General features: G+C 45.6%; 1 protein-coding gene across 6 annotated transcripts in view; it reads left to right on the top strand.

Moving 5' to 3' along the window:
• PALLD (palladin, cytoskeletal associated protein) overlaps window positions 1–18,547 on the top strand; it is a 341,670-nt gene extending 323,123 nt beyond the window's left edge. For 5 of the 6 annotated variants that reach the window (XM_021073310.1, XM_021073309.1, XM_021073312.1 and 2 more), the window contains 6 exons: window positions 6,542–6,636; window positions 8,117–8,249; window positions 13,677–13,884; window positions 14,793–14,958; window positions 15,325–15,458; window positions 16,549–18,547. In XM_021073310.1, coding sequence (XP_020928969.1) covers window positions 6,542–6,636; window positions 8,117–8,249; window positions 13,677–13,884; window positions 14,793–14,958; window positions 15,325–15,458; window positions 16,549–16,721 — 909 coding nt within the window. In that variant the 3' untranslated portion in view covers window positions 16,722–18,547. Of the gene's footprint in view, window positions 1–6,541; window positions 6,637–8,116; window positions 8,250–13,676; window positions 13,885–14,792; window positions 14,959–15,324; window positions 15,459–15,612; window positions 15,658–16,548 lie in introns of all 6 variants that reach the window. The other variant, XM_021073311.1, reaches the window with a different exon arrangement.

Genomic DNA, 20,268 nt, shown 5'->3' with positions numbered 1-20,268 from the left:
GTGCATCTATCTTTTCAAATTGTGGTTTTCTCTATATATATGCCCAGGAGTGGTATTGGCGGATCTTATGGTAGTTCTATATTTAGTTTCTTGAGAATCCTCCTTGCTGTTCTCCATAGTGGTTGTACCAACTTACATTCCCACCAACAGTGCAGGAGGGTTCCCTTTTCTCCACACCCTCTCCAACATTTATTGTGTGTAGTTGTTTAATGATGGCCACTCTGGTGGGTGTGAGTTGGTACCTTGTTGTAGTTTTGATTTGCATTTCTCTAATAATTAGTGATGTTGAGCATCATTTCATGTCCTTCTTAGCCATGTGTCTGTCTTTTTTGGAGAAATGTCTATTTAGCACTTTTGCCTAGTTTTTAATTATATATATATAAACCTGTATGAGATGTTTGTATATTTTGAAGATAAATCCCTTGTCAATGGCTTCGTTCGTCTGTCTTTATTGCATTTTCAGTATGTTTCCTAGACTGTTACTAACAAATGTCAGTTTTTAGTTTTCTGCCTCTTAAAGAAACAGTGGAGAACTTGAACAAAGTCCAGAAATTTTCTTCTTTTGGGTCGTTTATTCCTCTCGTGCCCAAGAAAGGCTAGGGTAGGTTATGGAGCTAGAATTCCTTGTGTCCTGTACAAGCTCACCAGTGCTGGGACCCTGCTGTGCATTTCAAGGCATTTTTCCTAGTGAATATTTTAAACTATCGTTGGAACACGCAACTTAATAGAACAAAAGAATGTAAACATAAAGCTACACTTTTGAGTCTCTTCCAGTCTTCTTCAGGTGAAGGATTTTTTCATAAGGAGGGGGGACCTGTGCTCGGGGCAGGTGGCCCCCAGGGTGGTGGTCCTGGCTTTTAATTAAACCCTTGACAAACCAGAAGGAGGGCCAACGATGCCCCATGGAAACCCAGAAAGGAGGAAGGGACACAACCAAAAGGCAGAAATGACACAACAAAGCCAGAGTTGTGACAGTAGCAATGATTCAGAAAAGTGCAGGGTGCAGTTCAGGGGCGAGGAGCGTGGGCCTGGCCTCAGGCAGGTCTGAGTTGGGTTCTGGCTGCGTGGCCTTTAGCAAGTCCTTAACCTCTGTGCCTGCTCCCTTGCTGTGAAATGAGAATAATAACCAGGATTTAAATGATGCATGTAGGAGTTCCCATCCTGGTGCAGTGGTTAATGAATCCAACTAGGAACCATGAGGTTGCAGGTTCGATCCCTGGCCTTGCTCAGTGGGTTAAGGATCCGGCGTTGCCATGAGCTGTGGTGTGGGTCACAGACGCGGCTCAGATCCTGCATTGCTGTGGCTCTGGCGTAGGCCGGTGGCTACAGCTTGGATTAGACCCCTAGCCTGGGAACCTCCATATGCCGCTGGAGGGGCTCAAGAAAAGGCAAAAAGACTAAAAATAAAAAATATATATATATAAAAAAATAAATGATGCGTGTAAAGTGCTCAGTTTACCTGGCACATAGCATGCTTTCAGTAAGTGCAAATTATTTTCACTGATTTCTTTCGCTTTCTTTTCTTTCTTTCTATTGAAGTGTAATTTTACAATGTTGTGTTAGTTCCAGGTGTACAGCAAAATGATTCAGTTATACATATACATATATTCATTCTTTTTCAGATTCTTTCCCCTTATAGGTTATTGCAAGATATTGAGCAGAGTTCCCTGTGCTGTACAGCAGGTGCTTGTTGGTTGTCTATTTTATATATAGTAGTATGTATATGTTAATCCCAGACTCCTAATTTATCCCTCTCTCCCATGTTTCACCTTTGATAACCATTAGTTTGATTTTTAAATCTGTGAGTCTGTTTTGTTAAGTTCATTTGTATAATTTTTTAATATTCCACATGTAAGTGATAATCATATGATAGGTCTTTCTGACTTACTTCACTTAGTATGATAATCTCTAGGTCCATCTGTGTTGGTGCAGACAACATCATTTTGTTCTTTTTTATTATGGCTGAGCAGTATTTCACTGTATTATGTACCACATCTTAATCCATTCATCTGTCAGTAGACACATAGGTTGCTTCCATGTCTTGGCTGCTGACAAGCATAAATAGTGCTGTGTGACAGAGTGACATTTAAACCCCATAAGCAGCAGCAGCCCATTTCTCCACCCAATTCTTTTTTTTTTTTTTTTTTTTTTTTTTTTGTCTTTTTGCCATTTCTTGGGCTGCTCCCGCGGCATATGGACGTTCCCAGGCTAGGGGTCAAATCGGAGCTGTAGCCATCGGCCTACGCCAGAACCACAGCAATGTGGATCCGAGCTGCATCTGCAACCTACACCACAGCTCATGGCAACACTGGATCTTTAACCCACTGAGCAAGGCCAGGGATCGAACCTGCAACCTCATGGTTCCTAGTCGGATTCATTAACCACTGAGCCACGACAGGAACTCCTCTACCCAATTCTTGGTGTGGGTTATCACTTGTTGCTATAAGAAGTCAGTAAGAGAAACATTTAACACTTCATAATCTCAACTTTATTAACAGCTGTTGTTGTATATAAAAGGATTTTGCCATTCTTATAATTTGTGAATTAAAGCATGATTTAAAAGAAGCATGACCTAAGTAGACATTGAAGAAATTCTCAGAGGTAAAAAGCTAAGTTTTTCAAGAGATGTTTATCCCAAAAGCGAAACATCAGCTGGTGCTGATCCCCAGCTTCCTTGATGTTCTTTGGTACCTTAATTTGTTCCCACATCATACAAGGATTTGGGTTTGAGAGGGAGATGAGTACACCTCTTTTCCCTGGTACACTGGCCTCCACGATGTGCGGTGCCCGCAGCAGAGGGGGAAAGGCTGACAAGAAAGGAATCGGTAATGAGAGGCAGATGGCACACTCTCCCGAGCAGGGGACGTCATTACCGATTTCGGCCAAGAGAAGGGGCGAGAAGCAGGGGAGGGGGAGATCCTGATGGCCAGCAGATGACTTTATAGGATACTCTTCCCCTGGGGCTAGCCTTTGGGGAATAAGAAACACATTGGATAATGTTGGTTGTCCTGTTTCCTCTTGGGATAGAACACAGCACTGGGCGAGTGCTGCCCCGGGGGTCACCCCGAGAGACAAGCAGTCACACAGCTTGGTGGAGTAACAAGGAGTTGTGCACGTTGCACCAAATCTGTGCCAAAGTGAGGGCCACAGTCGCCGCCTCTTCCAGCCTCTAATCCCATCTTTTAAGACACAGCCCAATCTAAATGTGCGTGTTTGGCCTTGTTTTGCTGCATTGCTAGGTTACCGTCTTGCACTGGGGTTTTGGACCGGCTGCTGTGCTCAGCTGGATGCTGGATGCTTCCTGGAATTGCATTGTGTACCAGAGGCAGGCCTTCCTGAGAGAGCTGAGAGTTAGGGTTTAAAAATGGGGAGATGGAGGTAAATAATCACCACGTAAATAATCAGCCTCGCCTGAGGCACTGGGTGTAACAGAACCACTTTAAGGATTCAATTTTAGGACTTTGTACTGTGGTTTTAAACGCTGTGGGCTGGCTGGGAACAGAAAAGCAGCAAGCAGCTGAGTTAAATTTAAAAGGCCGGTTAATGGTGTGTTTGCTTCAGCTTTGTAAGGTTTCCTGGCTTTTTCCAAGCTTCACTGACGTTCGCTTCCATGATTCCTTCATACGGTGATAATAAAGCAAGAAGAAATGGGACCGTTGAAGTGAACAGTGAGCGTCAAGGTGCCCCAGAGCCGGATTGACTATGGCCCCTAGGTTCTCGATTTAAATTGCTGAATGCTTATTTTGGATGCTCTTCCTCAGAAAACGTTCAGACCTAAAAATCTGAACTTAGAGTTGTGCATATTGGAGGCATCTTTTCAAAAATGCTTCACTGAATTCTGGATTTAAAATGTCAAAATTATACACATGTTAGTTTAGATGCTTTCTAAATATTCCTGTTCACTTACTGGTTAGGAATATATTTGGGCAATAATAGTATATCATCAGATGAGCAACTATCCCTTCTGAATTCTAGGCCTTCCCCCTTTCTGTTTAGAAGTGAAGGATAGTGCAGGAATAAAAAGGTGACGAGTGATATATACTCCTTTTTTTTAAGTTTGGGATGTTCAGGAACTAGCCTGTGGTGGTATTTGTCCATATGGTTCTAAGCAGTAGCACTGAGAGCCCTAAAGTCATGGTAGAAACATGCCATCTATGCAGAGCTGCCTGCCAGCCTGTTCACCCTGTTTAGAGAGGGAGAGAAGGCAGGGTATGTCCCCAGCAGGGGCGGTGGTTGGGGTTCAGTGGGACACTCCTGCTGGACCTCAGGCATGGCCGTCACGTAACAGACATGAGGGATGTGCCTGTGTGTGGTGTCCTGCGCAGTGTGGGGCAGAAAGGCAGATCTGCTCATCGCACACCCCACCCACCTCCTGTTAAGAGAGCCTTGCTTTTCCTCTGGAGTAAATTACATCCTGATACCAAAAAGAGGAAGAAAACTCCATTACGTGTGAAAAAAATTGCATCAAGAAAACAGTTCGTATCCATCTGGTTGTTGTTACAATGACATCTGTATCCAGTGCTGTAATAACGTAATCCCCTGAGCATTTATTATGTGCCAGACACAGGACCAAGCACTTTTAGCCCATTTAGTCACCCTGAGAGCCCCTCCCCCAGGTGATCAGGAGGGTCCTGTTTGACGAATGAGGACCCTCCCTTGGGAGTCTGTTACCTGCCCTCGGTCATTCCACTGGCAGGGCCAGAACCAAGGGCAGAGGGGATGCCAGTCATAAGAGCTCTCTGAAGGAATCAAACAAGGTAAGAGCAAACTGCAGGCAAAATATGTCTACTTGAAAATTACACTGGAGGAGTTCCCGTCGTGGCGCAGTGGTTAACGAATCTGACTAGGAACCATGAGGTTGCGGGTTCAGTCCCTGCCCTTGCTCAGCGGGTTAACGATCGGTTGTTGCCGTGAACTGTGGTGTAGGTTGTAGACGCGGCTCAGATCCTGCATTGCTGTGGCTCTGGCGTAGGCCGGCGGCTATAGCTCCAATTAGACCCCTAGCCTGGGAACCTCCATATGCTGCGGGAGTGGCCCAAGAAAAGGCAAAAAGACAAAAAAAAAAAAAAAAGAAAAGAAAATTACGATGGAGTCAGCCATGGGGCTGGGCACCTAAAAATCACCTGTGCCCACCTGGTGTCAGACCCATAGCAACACAGTACCAGCAGCACCAGTGTGGCATTGGGTACATTTGATATTTCCAAGAGCATTGTAGCTTATATCTTTTAATCTCAGCAGCATCTTTGTGAGGTATGATGCTGCAGCTTTGACCAAAGGAAAAACAAGGCTTGAGCAAATCAAGAAGTTCCCGTTGTGGCTCAGTGGGCTAAGAACCTGACTAGTATCCATAATGATGCAGGTTCAATCCCTGGCCTCACTCAGTGGGTTAAGGGTCTGGTGTTACAGTGAGCTGCAGAGTAAATCACAGACACAGCTACTGCTTCATTCAACCCCTAGCCTGGGAACTTCCATATGCTTCAGGTGCAGCCCTAAAAAGAAAAGAAAAAAAAAAACCCTCATTCCAGGTTGTTTTTTTTTTTTTTTTTTAAGCAGCCAAGATCTGCTTCCCCAAATTCAGGGTTAAAGGTTGAACTTAACTTAGACCTTATTCTAACTACATAATGATTCATTTTAACCTCCTTTGTGGATCCTCTGGACTTTATACCACGAAGGAAAAATCTACCCAAATTATGTAAATCTATTTTAATCTCTCCCAATTAAAATTATTTGCTGAACGAGCAAAGCAAATAGTAAGGAAAGCAACTTTTATGGTAACTTTATATATGGTGTATAATCTGTAGAAATACTGACTCACTCTTTTACACCAGAAACTACTGTAACATTGTTAAGTCAACTATACTTCAGACGAGGCTGGGTGTGTTTGGCGGGGTGGCTGTAAGCCAGTCCAGCTTTACTTCAAGTAAAAAATTTTTAAAAGAGAGGAAATACACAATTTTTCACTAGATAGGCCCTTGTCATAGGACGTCATGTTTCAGGCATTTAACTGCTTCTGGATTTTAAATATCAAATATGCTCATTGTGTGGGAACAAGCTACCTCGTGGTCATCAGGCGCCTTGTCACACTTCATACGGAAGCTCATTTTTTTATCTGGCAGCTCTTAATGCAGAGGTTTGGAAGGGATACCAGTGACCTTTAATCAATATATGACTAGAAAGAAACCAAAAATCACCTGGTCTGGGTTCAGAGTTAGCTTCAAGCAGTAGATACCTGACCAAGACAGTGGAATTGGCATGGGACATACTGCCCCCTGCTGGGCTTCACACCAAGTTCAGCGTTAGGAAGACCTGGGCAGGTTAGTTATTTGTCAAGGGCTGTGGTTTTACATCCGTCCAGGATAAAGCAGCAGCACTTATTGAAGGGCTCAGAGGAGGCCCTCGTCACCATCACCTGCATTCGCTGAGGGTTGGCCCAGGGAGGTGCTGCCAAAGGGGCTCTTGGGTCAGCTACAGAGTGGCCCCTGAGGGACAGGGGCCATGGAGGGACCTGGGCTTGGCTCATCCTCCTCTCCTCTGCCCACAGGGCCGCAGCAGCTGCACGGGACGGCTGATGGTGCAGGCGGTGAACCAGAGGGGCCGCAGCCCCCGCTCGCCCGCAGGCCACCCTCACGGCAGAAGGTACGTGCACGCAGGGTCACTGTTGTCTTATTGGTACCATGTGTCCCTGTCTGTCAGGGTTCAGGAAAGACCCCAGGAGAGCTCAGACCTGGAGGGCAGAGCAGGACGCTCTGTGAGCCTGTGGATCCTTTGCAACTTGGGGCGTGAGGGGTCTGGAGTATGGCATGGTATTGGGGGGATCTGGAAACACTGGCTGAGTGCCACACCCTGGGATCCATGAGGAATGTGTGGAGCCATGTCACTGCAGATGCGCTGGCCTAGCACCCAGCCACACCTCTCTAAGCAACTGCCTGCGGACTGAGCACCCGGTTTCCTGAGCTCATCTGATGGTCAAGGGCTCAACTGCCTGCTGCTTTTGTTCAGCTGTTTGCTTTAGACGGTGATCTCATGGTCAGACCTGTGTTGGGGATGCTGTTGGGTCTGAGTCCACTGAGACTGGGGGCTGGGGTGTTAGTGCTCAGTGATGCACTTGGCTTCAGAAGCATCGGGTAGATGTCCGCAGCACCTGTCTCCATGGCTGTGAGCTAGGCCACAGCAGGTCCCTATGCCTGCATCTTCTCCCACTTTTCTCAGGGTCACTGTGTCCTGGGAGAGTGCTGTGCTTGTAAATCAGATCTGCACTGAAGTAGCATGAACCCTGTGGAAAGGATGACCATTTATTAGCCTTTCATGCTAATCTTTCATTTGCTTTGCTCCTGTGGTCTCTAGTTAAGTGTTTTTAAACTTACTTTTTTATTATGCAATCACTGCAGAATTTGTGTGCAGCATCTCCCACTGTTTTCTTCAATCTTCCCTGCAGTCATTAAATCATTTGGCTCTTAAAGGTGCCTCTGGCCACACACTCTGAAGCGAGAGAGAGGCACAGAATCTGGGAGGTTTGCAGTTTAATTTTAAAGCAAAATATACTGTGCTTACGCATATAAATAATGGATGCAGAAAAAAAAAATCCTGCCTAAAAATGTGATTTGTTCTCCTGGTTAATATAAAAAGGAATTTTTATTAGAAGGATGTTAATTTTTTACAGAATGTAAGAACTTTTAATTTCCTACATATTTACAATCACAGTGGAGAGTTACAATCATTTCTGATGAGAAATTGGTGGTAATAAATGAGCAACAGCTGCTGCTACTTCTCATCCAGCTTTAAAAATATTTATTTAGGAAAGAGATAGGTTACTATAAGTACTCCATTTTCCCCATTTCCCCTTTCATGATTTATAAGGAGAAATGTTTAAGATCTGCAAGTAGCAGACTAGTAAATTCATAATAAACTTACAAATGAAACAAGATTTTGCTTCACCTACTTTTTTTATGGTGTAAACCTGGGGATTAGCAATCAGGGAAGGAGCTTATATTATTACGGCATGTATTCTAAAAAACAGGTGACCTAGAACCTAGACATACCTACCTATCTGTGTGTCGTCCTGCCTCTCCTCACACTCTACACCTTCCCACCTGTTGATTTCCTGTCTTGTCCAAAGGCCTCGTTCCAGATCCAGGGACAGTGCGGATGAAAGTGAACCCATTCAAGAGCGATTCTTCAGACCTCACTTCCTGCAGGCGCCTGGGGACTTGACTGTCCAGGAGGGAAAACTCTGCCGGATGGACTGCAAGGTCAGAGTCTATTGATGCTGCACCTCTGATGCCTCCTTTCTGCTATTTCCCTTTAGGTCCTTTTGGGGAGGTTATGTACAGTTACATCTTAAGCATGATTTCCAGCAGAAGAGGGGGAAAGAAAAATGAGTGACACGTACTGCATGCTTATATATAGTCCAAGTTATTCTTTGCCTTTCCTTTTAAATTTTTATTTTTATTTTTTTTTCCTTTTAAATTTTTATCAGGTGTATTTTTACCTAGAACCCCAGAAAGTCACTGGCAGGTTTTGTCCCTGTAAGTCTTCCTTTTTGTTGACATAATAACTGCGGTGGATCTGTCCTATGGCCTGATCTTAATTAGTGGATATTTGTTCTGTTTTCATACAAGCTTTGTGTCCACATCTGCTCGCTAAGTCCTCCTCTTTCCTGTTTCTAAGAGCCGTCAACGCAGCACTTTCCTTCATCTGCTTTACAACACGGCTTCCTAATCCTGTCCTGGAGTGAGCGGGTCTGAAACCACATGATACAGCCGCCATGAGCTTCCCAAAGGACCTCGAGGCCAAAAATGTGTAGGAACCACTGCTCTGAAATGTTTTTGATTGTTTCATGTTTTTGCCCCATTATTTATTGATCTTAATTTGATTTTTTTTACTGTATAATTCTTCATCTTACATTTTTTATTTTTTAAATTTTTCATTTTAGTTGATTTACAATGTTCTGTCAGTTTCTGCTGTACAGCAAAGTAACCCAGGTATACATATATATATACCTCTTTTTTTTTCTCATATTCTATCATGTTCTATCACAAGTGATTGGCTATAATTCCCTGTGCTGTACAGCAGGGCCACATTGCTCATCCATTCTAAATAGTTTGCATCCACTAACCCCAAACTCCCAGTCCATCCCACTCCCTCCCCCTTGGCAACCACAGGTTTGTTCCCTATGAATGTGAGTCTGTTTCTTTTCAGTAGATAAGTCCATCTGTGCCATATTTTAGATTCCACATATAAGTGATATCATATGGTATGTCTTTCTCTTCCTGACTTATGTCACTTACTATGAGAATCTCTAGTTGCATGCATATTGCTGCAAATGGCATTATTTTGTTCTTTTTTTATGGCTAAGTAGTATTCCATTGTGTATATGTATCAGATCTTTTTAATCCATTCATCTGTACGTGGACATTTATGTTGTTTCTATGTCTTGGCTATTGTGAATAGTGCTGCAGTGAACATTGTATCTTTTTCAGTGAAAGCTTTGTTTGGATATATGCCAGGGAAAGGGATTGCTGAATCATATGGTAGTTCTATATTTAGTTTTCCAAGGAACTTCCATACTGTTTTCCATAGTGGTTGTACCAATTTACTTTCCCGCCAACAGTGTAGGAGGGTTCCCTTTTCTCCACACCCTCTCCAGTATTTGCTATTTGTAGAGTTATTAATGATGGCCATTCTGACTGGTATGAGGTAGTACCTCATTGTAGTTTTGATTTGCATTCCTCTCATAATTAGTGATGTTGAGCATTTTCTCATGTGCCTCTTGGCCATCTGTATGTCTTTGGAGAAATGTCTATTTAGGTGTACTGCCCATTTTTCAACTGGATTGTTTGGGGTTTTTTGTTGTTATATATTTTGGAGATTAAGCCCTTGTCCAATACATCAATCATTTGCAGCTATTTTCTCCCATGGGTTGTCTTTTTTTTTTTTAATGGTTTCCTTTGCGTGCAAAAGCTTGTAAGGTCCCATTGGTTTATTTTTGTTTTTATTTCTATTGCCCTGGGAGACTGACCTAAGAAAATATTTGTACGGTTGATGTCAGAGAATGTTTTGCCTGTGTTCTCTTCTAGGAGTTTTATGGTATCTTATCTTATGTTTAAGTGTTTAAGCCATTTTGAGTTAATTTTTGTGCATGGTGTGAGGGTATGTTCTAGTTTCATTGGTGTACATCCAGCTATCCAGTTTTCCCAGCACCACTTGCTGAAGAGGCTGGTTTTTTTTCCCCATTTTATGTTCTTGCCACCTTTGTCAAAGATTGACCATAGGTGTCTGGGTTTATTTCTGGATTTTCTATTCTTCCATTGATCTGTGTGTCTGTTTTGGTACCAGTACCACACTGTCCTGATTACTGTAGCTTTGTAATATTGTCTGAAGTCTGGGAGAGTTATGCCTCCTGCTTAGTTTTTTCCCCCTCAGGATTGCTTTGGAAATTCTGGGTCATTTATGGTTCCATATAAATTTTTGAATTGTTTTGTTCTAGTTCTGTGAAAAATGTCGTGGGTAATTTGATAGGGATTGCACTGAATCTGTAGATTGCTTTGGGTAGTATGGCCATTGTAATGATGTTAATTCTTCCAGTCCAGGAGCATGGAGTATCTTTCCATTTCTTTGAATCCTATTTAATTTCCTTGATTAATGTTTTATAGTTCTCAGAGTAGAATTCCTTCACCTCATTGGTTAAGCTTATTCCTAGGTTTTTAATTTTTAAGGTGCAATTTTAAAAAGGTACTTTTATATTCCTTTTCTAATATTTCATCGTTAGTATACAGAAATGCAACCAATTTCTGAATGTTAATCCTGTATCTTGCTACTTTGCTGAATCCATTGATCAGTTCCAATAGTTTTTGTGTGGAGTCCTTGGGTTTTCTATATAGAGTATCATGTCATCTGCATATAGTGACAATTTTACCCCTTTTTGGATACCTTTTATTTCTTTTGTTTGTCAGATTGCTGTGGCTAGGACTTCCTATACTATGTTTAATGAAAGTGGTGAGAGTGGGCATCCTTGTCTTGCTCCAGCTTTTAGCAGGAAGGCTTTCAGCTTTCCTTCATTGAGTGTTATGTTGGCTGTGGGTTTGTCATAAATGGCTTTTATTATGTTAAGGTATGTTCCCTCTATACCTACTTTAGTAAGCGTTTTTGTCATGAATGGATGTTGGATTTTGTCAAATGCTTTTTCTGCATCTATTCAGATGATCATGTGGTTTTTGACTTTTCTTTTGTTAATACGGTATATGACATTGGTTGATTCGCTTGTTAATGTGGTATATGACATTGGTTGATTCGCATATGTTAAACCATCCTTTTGAACTTGGGATGAATCCCACTTGGTTGTGGTGTATGATCTTTTTTATATGTTGTTGGATTTGGTTGTGGTGTATGATCTTTTTTATATGTTGTTGGATTTGGTTGGCTAAAATTTTGTTGAGAATTTTTGTGCCTATAGTCATCAAAGATATTGGCCTATAATTTTCTTTTTTGATAGTGTCTTTGTCTGGTTTGAGCCATTAGAGTATGCTGGCTTCAAAGAATGTTATTGACCTTAATTTTAAATTGTAGTTCTGAAATGCAATTTTTTTTTAAATTATTTGGGCTCCCTCTGCTGGTTCTCCCTGGGATTGCAGAACCCAGATGAAGCACTCAGGATTAATAAACATGGGCTTGCAGGAAGGTATAAAAGGATAAATGAATTAACAAAGATCCTTTATCTCTCAGCATAATTCTTTTTACAGTATAAGTATGCTGATTGAGTTTCAGCATGTATATATTTATAATGTGTGTATTTATTTTGGGTCTGTAACTAAGAAATCATACAGATCATCTGTAAAATGACATTTGAGTCAACGGGAAATTTTATTTAAATGGATTGTTGGATGATATAAATGAATTATTGATTTAATTATGTGTAAAAAGGGAACTGTGATTATGTATGGAAATCTATTTTTTAGAATGATACTTTATTATGTAAAGTCTGGGATCTATTTTAAAATTTAAAATTACAAAACAGAGTGAATGGAGATGGTGGCTATATAGAGATAGATTCACCATAATATTGGCTCTGCTTATGATCATATTTAAACAGAAATCATTGCACTTTGTTTTACCACAAGTGACACAACTCTCTTGAAATGCCTGCCTTTAAAAGAATATTGGAAACAAAAAGTAATCTGTTGACTTCATAACTGTTATGATCAGGCCTCGGTAAAGTGGGGAAAATCTTGTCACATGGACAGATGGAATGCTACCCAGTTTAGGGAAAAAAAAATTATCAGTATCTATAGGCTTTTAGAGAAAAAAAAAATCATGAAAATAAGTCAGTCCCTAAGGCAGCAACTAGGTTCTCCACATAAAGCAGCCCTGATGATCTCTGGTGTGCTTCTGGACACTGACTGCCCTGGACGGTCCTAAGTCTGCTGTTCTCCCTCCTCCTGTTTCCATGGCAGCAAGGAGCATCCACCTGCTAACTTAGGATCTGCTTACAGAGACCCTCAGTTCCTGAGCTGAGGCTCTCTTAGCAGGACTTGGAAAGCATAGTAGGACCGGCCTCTCCCTCTGCCTGACCAGGCAGAGCCCTGTCCGCTGACCCCATGACTGCAGCTCAGGTGGCCAGAGGGTGCATGGGGCATCCCCCTCCTACACACATGTCCAGGATCCACCTGTTGAAGGGGACAGGCATGCAGCCTGGGCAAGAGCGCCTAACCCCTTCCTCAGACTGGTGGCGGCACCGGGAGTGGCAGAGGGTGGATCGGGGAGCAGAGCGCCTGGCCTCTTTGTACTAGTGATTTAAGCTGACTAAATTGTTTCCCTTAAACTCTCCTGGCCTTTGCTGTTGTTTGAGGGAGGCACCCTCCGGGCCATATAAATGAACATCATGCAGCAGGAATGGGATTTAGTTCTCTGGCTGATTTTGGCAGAGCTGCTTCTTCCAAAGAATGGGTTTACAGTCCCACTGCATCTGTTTGGCTGTAATTTCCCTCTGGCGTGTCTGGGATAGAGCAAAGAGGCCTTCCTTAACTGGCTTTTCTTCCCCCTCAGAATCCAGGGCTCAAATACAGAGAGCTGACAGATGGCAGCCACTCCACCTTCATGACACAGTATGCTTTTAGCGGTTAAACGTGCTCCTGCCGCATCTCCGGTCTGCATAACTGTCATGGTCTGGAGATTTGAGATGTTTCCATAGAGATGCTGACTAATTGAGAGAGGTTTCTGGGTAATCTTGCATCACTCCTGATACTTAGTCTCAAGGACCGTAAAGTAGTAGCAACCCCATGTGTTAATGGGCACAGTTACTAATGTGTCCACAGCCGTGACAGCTTGGACAGGGGACTTACCACGCATGGGTCTTACTGTTACAGTTGGACATCTTTTTCTCCAAAGGGCTCAGAGCCCTGGGATGACAGCACCCTGTAACCTTCATGGCACTGGTGAACAGGGATGGTGAGAAATGAGTTTAATGCCCACTTGGCTTTTTCTGGGTTGCCCTGTAAGAAATGTTCAGAAGTGGAGCTTTCTGTGCTAAGACACTAGCTAGAGGCTAAACAATGAAGAGAAACGTGAACTGATGCCAGGAGCCCAGGCATTGGGCCGGGGGTTTGTGCCAGTGTCCAGCCGTTCACAACCTGGCTGTGTTTGCACACTTAGGAACTCACACACCCTTCCTTTCCGGGTAGGTCAGTGGGCTGCCGACCCCAGATCTCAGCTGGCAGTTGGATGGAAAGCCCATCCGCCCGGACAGTGCCCACAAGATGCTGGTGCGTGAGAACGGGGTGCACTCGCTGATCATTGAGCCCGTCTCGGCCCGGGACGCTGGCATCTACACCTGCGTGGCCACCAACCGGGCAGGACAGAACTCCTTCAGCCTGGAGCTTGTGGTTGCAGGTAGGCCCCCAAGTCCTCTCACCAGGGGACTCAGGTAACCCATGGGGAAGGTACCTACACCAACTGGAAAAGGAGACCCCACTGTTAGCCGAGCCAGTTAGGACCTGGCGAGTCAGAAACGCTGCTTTATTTTCAGCATCGCCGAGGTGATTTCTCTGCCCTTCCCCATCAGCTTGGCTGACAGAAAAGGGTTTGTTGCACAGTTTTTCTGGGTGATTCCCACCTCATAGGCCCCCACGGTTACATGCAGAGGGCAACAGCAGCCCAGGCTCCAGGAACCAAGTCACTTATGCACAAAGTTCCACGCTGTACCTAGTTTTAAAGTAGAGGGCGGTGGTTCACAGTTCACAACTGAAACTTTGTGATCTGCCCCCAATGTCGAAGACAAATTAAACTCAGATTTGCTTTTGACTTAATTATACATATAACAATACCTTTAGAAAATTAGCCTAACAGAATAAGTTTGTTTTTACCCTTTGTTAATACAGAAAATGTATTTTTAGAGAGGTTGATAGGATCGTTAGGAGTTGAGTGTGGGGAGACAGTGTTATCTGTTCTAATTTGAAAAAAACTAACGTTTACTTCTTACCACGACTTTCAGAGGCTCCAGCTGGTCCTCACAGCATCTGGGTTAGGAATTAGATGAAGGGCTTTCCCAGGGTCCCTGCAGTGAGCTGAGGGCCAGGCTCCACTGTGGAGCCACCAAGTTCCTTGAAGAAGCGACAGCGCAGGGAGGGTACAGGTGGGAGGCCCTGGCCGCTCCCTGGCTGGTTGCTCTAGGGAAGCACCCGGCCGTGTTCACAAAAGAGGACGCGCATCCTGCCACCCGAAGTAACTGTGGTGTCAGGAAAGCTCTAGAAGCACTGGGTCCTCCATCCGTCACAGGTCATGGTCTCTTGTTTCCACAGCTAAGGAGGCACACAAGCCCCCCGTGTTTCTGGAGAAGCTGCAGAACACGGGTGTGGCCGACGGATACCCGGTGCGCCTGGAGTGCCGGGTGGCGGGGGCACCGCCACCACAGATCTTCTGGAAGAAAGAAAACGAATCGCTCACTCACAGCACCGACCGAGTGAGGTAAGAGCTCTCTGGTGCCGCTGGGATCAGGCGCGGGGCCTGGGGCACTTAGTGCCAGCCTCCTGGGCAGCGTCCCCCATATGCGCCTGCGCTTGGAGAAGGCCCCGCCCCTTCCCGAAGCCACGGGCGTTTGAGGGTTGGGCTCTCCCGTGGATGGAAAGGTAGAGCCCGCCCAGGGGTTTGGGAGGGCAGACCAACACCCCCCCGCAAGAAGGACTCAGATTCCTTCCACACCCGCCCCAGTGTTGGTGGCAGCTTCTCTAGAATAAATAGGTCTTCTGCCCACTGCCCGCCCAACATCCCCTGACCTCACAGTGGCCGTGCCGCGTGTCCAGAGCCGGTCCTGAGCCCCACCCTCTCACACAGCATGCACCAGGACAGCCACGGCTACGTGTGTCTGCTCATCCAGGGAGCCAGCAAGGACGACGCCGGCTGGTACACCGTGTCGGCCAAGAACGAGGCGGGGATCGTGTCCTGCACAGCCCGGCTGGACGTGTACAGTGAGTGCCGCTCTCTCTGCCCTGCACCCCGCTTCTTCTCGTTATGAAAATTAGGCGTCAGCACCACAAGTCATGTTACTTTGACTTGATCTTATAAACAACCATCGTTTCATTTGCCAGAAATTTCACCTGCTCTTTCTCTTTCTGTTTATAGTTTCTCAGCATTAACAGTGACCCTCGCCAGGAGGACAGTGCCCAAGTATCATTCAGAACTTTGCATTTTTAGCAAAACGTGCATGTGGATTTCTCTTACTGCGGCTCCTCTGCTGTGGCTTTCTTACCCCAGCACCCTTAGGAGTTAACACTAGGCCAAGGCCTAACCACCTACTTTTCAGATTTTGTTACTGTGCTGTGCAAATGACGGCCTTTTAACATTTCTTCCTAAGTTCCCATCCTGTGACAGTGTCTGAATTCACAGTAGACGTGTGAAAGCGATCCTAGATGCGTACTGCCCGTGGCTTAGTGCTTTTTGTTAACACATGTGAAGCAGTCAGCAGTAGGTCTGTAGTGTTTTTGTCCATGTATTTGTGTACATGCTCCTAGATTTAAAGAGAATCATTCCCCTTGACATTAACACATTAGCCCAATAACAGTGTGTGATGGAGCTAGTGACTAGGAGACCACTAGGAAAATGCAGAACTGATTTCCAACATAAGAACGAACTTGGTGAGGTTCTTTAAGAAATGAGTGGCCTCGGCCTTCCCTAGGGCCCAGTTCCTTTCACCCCATCGGTGTTAGGACATCGGTCCAGAACACCTGGCCACTGTGATGCTGTGGCATTTAAACATTCTGGCTTTGACTGTTTTTAAAGAGGCGGGAAGGGAGAATTAGGAAGCTTCTTGACCATTTCAAAGGGTTACCTTGCTGCAGGGAGTGCTAATTGTGAAATGCAGCTAAACTGCACATCTTTTTATACACCAGCTGCTGGTCCCACTGTCCTGAATAGATGTTAGACCCATAGGGTACAATTGTTACATTTTAGGACGCCTGCCATGTACCTGTTCAGTCCTGGGGGACTGGTGCATGGCAGCTGCTGTAACATCCTGATTCAGGTCACCTTAACCGAATGATGTCCCCTTGTGTCTTGCAGCCCAGTGGCAGCAGCCACCGCCAAGTACGAAGCCGAAGCGGGTGCGGCCCTCGGCCAGCCGCTACGCCGCGCTCTCGGACCAGGGCCTGGACATCAGAGCCGCCTTCCAGCCCGAAGCCAGCCCATCCCACCTGACGCTGAGCCCGGGCCTGGTGGAGAGTGAGGACCTGTAACCCCGTTTCTCACCAGAGCCGAGACACTGCACCAGCCGTGGCCTTGACCAGCGTTCTCCTCCGTCCTATTACAGGAAAGGCAGAAACGCACCTTTGACTCTTAAGACATAAAACAACACCCGAATCCCACTTTTCTTCCCGGTAAACCAATCAAAGAGGTGGCGCAGGCGGCACAGAGGCAGCGCACTCTTGCACAGAGAACTCACACTGAGCAGCCAGGTGTAAACTTTGGGGATTGCTGTGATTACAGGGTCTGAGATGCCAGAGTGCTGAAGGAACACAGGTCACCACAGCTGCCTGGTCACAAGTGCCTTCACCACTCGCGCAGGTGCTGCCGGCAGAGCGGGTGCTCCCACGTGGGATGGGAGGCGGGGAGGGCGCCACCCAGAATTCCAAGCAGACGCCTCATCTTTACAAATCATTGTCTACTAAGTCGGACGGAAGCACCCACCTGCCTTCAAGTTTTATTCACGTCGAGAGTTTTCTAACAAGGTTAACATCTTAGTTCCTAACCTTTTTTTCTTTGTGTGTAGTAGTTGCTTTTTCTGTTACCTTGGTAGGAAGCTTACTGACAAACCATATTCTAGTACAAATACACCTAAAAAGTACTCTGTACAGAGCAGAACTAAATCACAGTCCATTCCACAAAGCGCATCCAAACCACCCAAGTGACCAAGGTGAGTAGCGTGCAGAGGAAAGGGGTTTGGAAGGAGCAGAGAGGAGGGGAGGGAAATGCGACCGGCACTGAGACTGTGCTCGCTGAGATGAAAGCAGGACAGCAGGAGGTGGTAAAGGCCAGGCTTTTCTTCGGTTTTCTTCAAAACTCATCAAAGCACAGGTGAGCCGCCACTGCCGGTCCCTAATCAGGGAACCAAGGGTCAGCCAGGAAGAAGCTTGTGCTCCGGACGCTGCAGTGTCTGAGCTGGGGCTGTCGCTGGAGGTTTTAGGTGCGAAGCGCAAGTTGAACATAAGGCTGAGCTGTGAAGTTGTCACGGATCAGAAACAGCGGGTGGGCTCTGATCTGCTTGGGGCGAATGTAGACTTAGGGAGACAGAAGTAGGTTGGCGTCAAGGTACAGGGGGAAAGCTGGTTCACTTCCCTGCTGCCATGAGACCTTTGCCTTAAGGTGCTGGGTTCCAAGGACTTGGTGCAGGCATCTCGGCCAAGACTGCTTTTCGATGTCTGTGGTTCTTTGTCAGCCACATGGAGTGGATTCTGACCAGACTTGAGGGTTTTTAAGTCGGAACCAAGAAACTTAAAAAGGGGAAAAAGCAATTTGGCCTGCTATTCTAAAACATGAGTCTTTAATGGTACTTTGCTACGAAGCGAACACACTGTATTCCTTACGCAAAACACATAATCTTCCATTATTTATAATGAAAATGTTGAACTCTCTTAGCTCAGTTACTCAGTTCGATACGTAGTATTTTTAATGCTTTTGTATCTGTGTGCCACCCTGTGTATTCTATATGACTACTTGTATGAGCACCAACCAACCACGCCTTAGCTGACAGGCTTGAGCTCCGGTGCCCCAGGCTCCACAGGGGCCCAGGTTCTCCGACCACACCTGCGTGCATTGCTTCTGTGAGGTTTTGGACACGTGCCAACTCTTTCCTGGACCTTTCTCTATTGTAGAATTTATCTTACTTGCCAAATTTTTCTGAATGTGACTTTTTGCTAATTTGCTGGTTTTGGGATTAAGTAGCATCATTTTGCCACCTTTCATGTTATATTTATAAAAAAAAGTATTATCTTACTACTTTGGATTGTTGTGCTGGTGTAATGTGGATTTAACATCAATAAATATTTAACAGAATAGTGGCAAATTTGTGAAGCAGCGTATTCAGTCATTTTTGTTTTCTATTGCTGCTGTAATAAATTGGTACAGACTAAAACCACTGTGCCCACTGGTGTGTTCTCACCTGTGCACAGGTGCCCAGGAAAGAGCTCAGCTCCTCATAGCTGCCAGATGAGGTCTCAGTAGGAGCCGAGTGCCCCTCCTGGCCACCTGCACCCCTTGCCACTTTGTCCCCTCCATTGTCAAAACCAGCAATGAGATCTCCCTCAATGGGGTCTCTGAGAAGGGGACAGAGCCTTCTCAGGCTTTGACTGGTCAAGAAGAACCTCATCCCTTTTAGGGGATGTCCTGCTTCGGGATCAGCACAGTCCCTTCCATGCGTACCCTAGGTCTGCATGTAGTGGAGATGTGTGCACCCCAGGAGGTGGGGTTGTCGAGACCTGTCTCAAGTCTCCACCTGCCACATCAGTTTATTGTGTGTGTGCAGTAACTGGTTCCTGTGATCTCCACAAGAAAGTGTCCTGTGATCACAAACCATATCCCTTCTTTTAGGAGTTAGGTGTACAGGGTTCTGACTCAACATGTCAATGTGAGATCTTGGACACAGCTCAGCTCAAAGTCCTACAAATGCACTAAATCCTCAACTACATACAGAAGGATTTCCTCTGAAAGTAACCCAGCAACTAGTTGTGTGACTTGTACTTGACTGGTAAATGAGAAAAAACCCACATTGAAATGGGTAGGAGGGGTGAGCGACAGCCTCATCATTAACCCCACTGCCCAACATGGCGACCCACAGTCAGGACGGACACACAACTCCAAACTTCTCCCTGTTGAGTGGAGGGTGTGAACCCCACATTGGGACCCCAACTTTTAAGACCTGCCTCTGAGACCAGCCCCCAAAATATGTAGCTTGAAAGCCATTGGGCTTCCATCCATGAGACACACAGTGTAGGGCACTGAGAAGTAGATTTGAAGGGCTTGTCCACCCTGAGCCCCACACAGAGGCAGCTGACTGGACACTCTCAGGCTTTCTGTGAAAGATTTATTTACTCACATTAGAATCTTCTGTTCAGCCAGAGGCACAGATACCTAGCTTAATGTGCACTAGGATCTCCAGGATCCTCCAAGGGCAGGTGCTGTCTTCACACTCTCCCTCTTCCTCACTCTCAATTGCCAGTGTCTCCCAAAAGTCTATGAACTGGTCTGGGGCCCAGGATTTGCACCTGCTGCCCAAGGGACATTCCTTGATGGTCTGGCTTTGGTGGCCACTGGAGCTTATGTGTGCAAGTCCTGTAACACTGTAATGGACAAACAGTTCTTAACCTGATACCCCCAAGGGCACAGCACAGAGAAAGTAGATGGAATAGCCCCAGTCTTCTGAGAAAGAAGGTGAGTGTCTTCACAGCTGTGGCCTTAGGGGCAGGCTTCCAGTTAAACACACATCCAGGGGGCTGACTACAGGGTCCTCCAGAGGGAGGCTGGCAGGCAGCATCATGGAGCGCTCCCTCTGCCCAGGTCAGTGGTGTCTCTAAGGAGCTGGGCACATGCTGGCAGCCAGTTGTATGGCTGCCAGTCACAGGACACATCCCTTGATAGCCTTGCCCTGGTGGTCAGCAAGCCTATATTCACAGGCTCAATAGAACAGGTGCAAACAGGTCTTAAATAGCTAAACCCAGGGCTCAGTGCAGGGGCTAGCAGACAGAAATGTTAATGCATCTTCCCCTGAAGAGGTGTATCTTCATACTT

The sequence above is a fragment of the Sus scrofa genome, chromosome 14, assembly GCF_000003025.6.
Source record: "Sus scrofa isolate TJ Tabasco breed Duroc chromosome 14, Sscrofa11.1, whole genome shotgun sequence".
In the NCBI taxonomy this organism is placed as follows: Eukaryota; Metazoa; Chordata; class Mammalia; order Artiodactyla; family Suidae; genus Sus; species Sus scrofa.
Note: the sequence above shows the minus strand (reverse complement) of the source record. Positions and strands in the feature narration are given on the sequence as shown.